Source organism: Chanos chanos, chromosome 9 (genome assembly GCF_902362185.1).
Source record: "Chanos chanos chromosome 9, fChaCha1.1, whole genome shotgun sequence".
NCBI lineage: Eukaryota > Metazoa > Chordata > Actinopteri > Gonorynchiformes > Chanidae > Chanos > Chanos chanos.
Genome location: NC_044503.1, coordinates 12,287,181 through 12,293,322, shown reverse-complemented (window position 1 = coordinate 12,293,322; position 6,142 = coordinate 12,287,181). Strand labels below are relative to the sequence as shown.

Here is a 6,142-nt window from a genome sequence, read left to right as displayed (position 1 = left end):
AAAGGCTGTATGTACAGTATACAGTAAGTTTTATATTATTCCTTGGCCTCAAAGTACATATATAGCCCTCGTTATGCAACACATTATAAAGGCAATTTCTGGTGAGGTGCCTCTGGAGACAAAATTGATATTTTACAGCACAGTGTTGCAATAGTGAGACTAGTTGAGAATATTTAGTGCGACGCATCGACCGGGTGACACGGTCAATTATTGTATTGCTAAATAGTTGACATTTTGCCTCTTGTGATGTGAAGTACTGACACATTACTTGTCATGAAATAACCATGTCTTTCTGACTAGTGTTCTTTCAAATGTTCATCTTTTAATAAACAAATTAATAATCTCAGTTAATTTACAATCGTCGTGCATTCACATACTGTCGATGTTGCAGTATCTATGCTAGGGTAGTGCGGCTTCGATTACGGACAATAATCACTCATTGATTATACACGAGTACATCTCTGCACAGCCCATCTTAGGGGACATTCTGCCTCTAAGCGCTCTATTCATGAGAACAAACCAATCGTATTCATGGTACATAATAATGTTTACTTCCGCGGATGAATATCTCCAGGTGACAGCTCACGGTGACCGGGACTTGTTCTTTAAATAGACTCTAAGAAGTTGTTGATTGGATGCAATCCTTTACGATAGTCGAGGTAGAGGACGTGGGAGGAGTTTGTGGTTAAACGCTCAAAATCGGGTTGAGCACAAGTCTCATTCAGTTGATGTGAAAGTTAAAAATGAATGAGGTTAAATAAGTGTCTGATGTCTTTTATTCAGTAAATATTAAAATGTAGTCACAACGTTTAGAGAGTCGTGGTCCATGCTTTACCAGACTTAGGAGATGGGTTCATTCAATTTAAGACTGAATGGAAACTATGTATCTCCTTTAAAGTAACTATTATATAATCTAGATTTACAAGAGAAAGAACGATACTGGCGATTATTTTCAGTGTTACAGTGTCCCATTTGAGATAAAAGTTCTTTTACCCGTGCCCTCTCCTTAGCCTACTACAGCGTGGTGTTACCCACGTTAGAAGAGTTAACAATCTCCACGACAGTCAAACAAAACACGAACACACGAACGGAAACTTTATGGTTATCCCAGTCTACGTTCGCGGATAGCAGTACTCACATGTACAAAAACCAGGAGAATATTTTCTGAAATTTGGTCGGTCGGAACAAAGATCCAAGCTACAAAAAAGAAAAATGACGCATTGTAACCTTTGGTTGCAGCAAAGTGTTACTTCAAATTTTTCTATGCCTAAATGAAATTCAGTTTTTCCGAACTTTTTCTTTTTCTATGTTCAAGGTTTGTTTAAATCCAGTTTTAAGATCTGTCTTCTGCGGTCACGTGCACCCTGTATATTAAATTGGTTTCCTCATTGTCCTTTCACATCAATTTTACAAGGGGCGAGAAAACTAAGCGAACAGAGAGGATCCTGATACATTTGCACTGACACATGTTCATTCGCCTCGTAAATGAACAAACTATTATGACTGTGACAAGCAAGACAGGTATCAACATTTTGTCGGATATCGTCGATTGCCAAGCAACATTTACCGTTCTTAAAAGGCTTGGGGATTGTGAAGACGAAGTTTCCAGTGTTGGTTATTTTCCAGTTAATGGCCTTACCTCAGAAGGATGGAAACTGAACTGTTCTGGTACATGTGAAAAGGGGTGTCCTAAACCTAAAATTCAGCTATAACTAAAGGGTACCTTTGGCTTCTGCTCCACTGCCATTTATAGCCAAATGTATATACACACCATACCTATTTGTGTTTAATTTGTATTCTCATGTTGAGGTAATGGTTATACGCCTAAATGTGTGTAGAACAGTTTGTAGATTTCAAAAGGACCTTTTCTAACCTTTGCTCATGAGGCCTTCAGAAGTGCAGCAGAGCAAACCATTTTCAATGGAGCATTCAAGTTTATTCCTTGTATGTTCAACATCTTACCAATACACTGCTCACAGTCTAACTACACATCACTTGAGTGTATATGCTCCAACAGAATGGAGTCACCTTTAGTTCTCAACTATAAACATTTAGAAAAAAAAAAAAAAAAAAAAACACCCAACCACCACACAGGACAGGAAGCCACTAACTGTCATTCATAAGAGCTGGGGAGCAGACCTCACGCCTTCCTCAGAATTTGAATAAAGCACATGTTGCACAGTCTACCATAAAAACCATTCCCTTTAACCATCAGTTATGAACTTGATAATTAAAAATCCAGATACACAAGTATATTGAAACATTTTATTTATGGCAGAACACTGAAGTCAACTGCAAGCCAGTGAGAGAGTCATCAAACCAGAAACACTGACATTGACCACAGTTGAACAGGAAAAAAGTGTCAATTGTCTGGAAACCCAGAGGACAAACATTTAAAAGAGACAAGTACACAGACAAAAACAGGATGTTTCCCTTTACTTAGGCTAAAGCATGGCAGGCTTGGCACGAGAGATTAGTACTCCTCACCCTCCTCGTCATCATCCACAGACTCCGTGCCAACTTCCTCATAATCTTTTTCTAAGGCTGCCAGATCTTCTCTGGCTTCAGAGAATTCTCCTTCCTCCATGCCCTCACCCACATACCAGTGCACAAAGGCACGCTTGGCATACATCAGGTCAAATTTGTGGTCCAGTCGAGCCCAAGCCTCAGCGATGGCAGTGGTATTGCTTAGCATGCACACGGCTCTCTGCACCTTGGCCAAATCTCCACCTGGAACCACGGTGGGAGGTTGGTAGTTGATCCCAACCTGTTGGGAAGAGAAGTCACAAGCTGGTTAAGATGGATTATAGCATAAAATAAGACACGAGTAGAGATGCTGTTATAAGGCCCCATTCTACTTCACTTGACTGTACACTCACCTTGAAGCCAGTGGGGCACCAGTCTACAAACTGGATTGAGCGTTTCGTTTTGATGTTGGCAATGGCAGCATTCACATCTTTGGGCACAACATCACCACGATACAGCATGCAGCAGGCCATGTACTTGCCATGGCGAGGATCACATTTAACCATCTGATTGGACGGTTCAAAGCAGGCGCTGGTGATCTCCGAGACAGTTAGCTGCTCGTGATAGGCTTTCTCCGCGGAGATGATTGGTGAGTAGGTGACGAGGGGGAAGTGGATTCTGGGGTAAGGCACCAAATTGGTTTGAAATTCGGTCAAATCTACATTCAGGGCACCATCAAAGCGCAGCGAGGCAGTGATGGAGGACACAATCTGGCCAATGAGCCGGTTGAGATTGGTATAAGTGGGACGCTCAATGTCCAAGTTTCTCCGGCATATGTCGTAGATGGCTTCGTTATCAACCATGAAGGCACAGTCGGAGTGCTCAAGGGTAGTGTGGGTGGTGAGAATGGAGTTATATGGCTCTACCACTGCAGTAGACACCTGAGGAGCTGGATAGATGGCAAACTCCAGCTTGGACTTTTTGCCATAATCAACAGACAGGCGCTCCATCAGCAGTGATGTGAACCCTGACCCGGTGCCCCCACCAAAGCTATGGAAGATCAGAAAACCTTGCAGTCCAGTGCACTGATCCGTCTAAGAAAGATCAGAACAAATTAATGAAATTTTGAAGATACTGCATGTGTAAACTTAACCCTTAAATGTCAACTTTGAATACCTTGAAGCATTTGCTTCAACCTTTCGCACTAGGTGAAGGGCAAGTTCGAGCAAATTTAGATTTAATTGACATGCCAGGATGTACCCCTGACAGAGACCTTTAAAGTTCTGCACATACCAGTTTGCGAACACGCTCCAGGACCATGTCAATGATCTCTTTGCCAACAGTGTAGTGCCCACGAGCATAGTTATTGGCTGCATCCTCCTTTCCAGAAATGAGCTGCTCTGGGTGGAACAGTTGTCTGTATGTTCCAGACCTAACTTCATCTGTTTAAAAAAAAAAAAAAAAGGGGGGGGGGTGAGCTCAATCAAGTCAAGTGAGACCCAAGTCAGTCTAGAGAACAAAAAAGGTCCCCACATTCATTAAGCATATCGGCGTAATTTCCACAAAGGCCAAGGAAAAGAGGTTAGAGGGGGATGTACTTATACCACTACAAAACCACTTACCAATGACTGATGGCTCCAAGTCCACAAACACAGCACGAGGAACATGCTTTCCAGAGCCAGTCTCACTGAAGAAAGTGTTAAAGGAGTCATCCCCACCACCAATGGTCTTGTCACTTGGCATGTTGCCATCTGGCTGGATACCATGCTCAAGGCAGTATAGCTCCCAGCATGCATTGCCAATTTGCACTCCTGCCTGGCCCACGTGGATGGAGATGCACTCACGCTACACAAGCACACACGTTGCAGGGACAGGGGTGGGGAGAGAGCAAAACAGACTGTTAAACTGGCTGCTTACCCACCACCGTAGGTTCAAGGTCCACAAAAATGGCCCTGGGAACATGGTGGCCTGAGCTTCCAATATTGAAGAACGTGTTGAAGGGGTCTTGACGAGTATTGGGCTGCAATGTTATATCCTGTAGTAACCCGTCAGGCCCCACCCCATGCTCCAGACAGAAGAGCTCCCAGCAGGCATTGCCAACCTGCACACCTGCCTGGCCTACATGGATGGAGATGCACTCTCGCTGTGGGCCAATAATCACACGGTTCCCCTTAATCCAAACTTTGAAACAAAGCAACTCCTGTTCACAAAAGTTACTCACACACACACCGAATCCCATCCATATCAACAAGACGCACGCAAATTCAAAATTGTGAGTAAACCGTGAGGAGCCAAGTACACCGCTGGGTACACTTGCCAACCCACCTAATAGACCAAGCAACAGGGGATTATGTTATACGGATTCGACACCATGCTCTGTGGTCACTGATTTAAAAGAAACGGAAGCTAAATGTGACAGGCACACAAATACAACCAAATTTAACGAAAGTAATTCCACAATTAACATGTGATTTGAGTGAACTTATGCATTATCAAACCTGCTATAACCATCATTGCATTTACTCGTACTGAATTAGTGTAATGGGATGTCTAGCGACGGTGTAGAGTATTTTAATTTACTGACAATCCACAGTAATTGCCAGGTCTCGGTACCATAAAGGGGGAAAAAAAAAAAAAAACTCGAAAGCCTCGTGTTACAGGGAAAATGTTGCAATAGTTAATAGGTCAGCCTCCCAGCTCACTCCCGGAAATGTTTGCATGAAGGGGAAAAGGTCAGGGACGACAAAACCCACCATTACAGCCCCTTAAACTATACAAAGAGAAATTCAAGAATTGATTTTCAAGATAGGCGCCCTCCATAGAAGTCTGCTTAACCGGTTAACGTTTTAAAAAGCCTTGCGGAACCGGTCCACGGCCACCTGAATGCAGGAAAAAGAAAGTCAACGCGATCGTATAAATGCAGCCACCCATCCCCCTACGTTGCTCCAACCTAAAGACCTCCTCCGCACCCGAGGCAAACATGGGCCTCTTCGCAAGATTCCACAAATTCCTGCAATGCGACGTTCAACCACCTCACACATATCACATTGCCTTACATTGTTAACCTGCTAAAGCGCTATGCGTGCTAGAATATGACAAGACTATACTATTACTTGCGCCGTAAAAGGACAAATCGGCGTGAGCCCTCGGAAATGTGCCATTAATGAGACATCTTGGCTGCTCGCCGAGTTAAAGAACAATAACGTTTACACTAATTCAAGCAATCAAAGTGACAAAGCTACAAAGAATAAAACAAGAGTGTAGTTTAGAAACAAATGTTTTATGGAACTGCATTGACACTACGGAGGGCAGGAAAACCACCCACCAAATCACAAAACTTTGGCGCCCTTCTACCTGGCACCCAAAAAACTTTCACAACAAAAGATTAAACAAATCAACTTACCATTTTTCTGATACGTCAGGTTGCAATTAATCTATTAAAAAGCTGCAAATAGATTTATATGAACACGTCGCCAAAAAAAGGTTTTACAATAGGCTGGCTCCGTTGACTATGGACGCGTTACGTGTCTCCGCCAACACAGCAATGTCAAGCGCAAAGGTGCGTCGTATTGTTTTTATACTGCGCTGAGACCGCCTGTCGAACAATGCAATTGGAGAACGCGAGAGAGAACACCCTCTATGCGTTTCTATTGGTGTAATCAACTTTATAGTTTAA

At 43.1% G+C, this 6,142-nt stretch overlaps 1 protein-coding gene across 2 annotated transcripts; it reads right to left on the bottom strand.

Annotated features, from left to right (window-relative positions):
* Nucleotides 1-2,251: 2,251 nt before the first annotated feature.
* Nucleotides 2,252-5,993, bottom strand: tuba5 (tubulin alpha 5). 2 transcript variants are annotated; one of them, XM_030785670.1, is made up of 5 exons: nt 5,870-5,993; nt 4,089-4,311; nt 3,760-3,908; nt 2,880-3,560; nt 2,252-2,767 (listed from the first exon to the last, which is right to left on the bottom strand). In XM_030785670.1, the coding sequence occupies exons 1-5, from the start codon at nt 5,870-5,872 to the stop codon at nt 2,474-2,476; spliced, it is 1,350 nt and encodes a 449-aa protein (XP_030641530.1). In that variant the 5' UTR covers nt 5,873-5,993; the 3' UTR covers nt 2,252-2,473. The 2 variants fall into 2 exon arrangements, with proteins under 2 accessions (XP_030641530.1, XP_030641529.1); XM_030785669.1 differs by lacking the exons at nt 4,089-4,311; nt 5,870-5,993 and adding an exon at nt 4,384-4,740.
* Between the last annotated feature and the right edge of the window lie 149 nt (nt 5,994-6,142).

Coding starts and splice junctions, on each gene's coding strand:
- tuba5 (XM_030785669.1), bottom strand. CDS start 4,705: ATGGGATTCGGTGTGTGTGTGAGTAACTTTTGTGAACAGGAGTTGCTT. Junction 3,909..4,383: donor CCTTGAACCTACGGTGGTGG/GTAAGCAGCCAG, acceptor TTTTTTAAACAG/ATGAAGTTAGGTCTGGAACA. Junction 2,768..2,879: donor GGTGCCCCACTGGCTTCAAG/GTGAGTGTACAG, acceptor TCTTCCCAACAG/GTTGGGATCAACTACCAACC.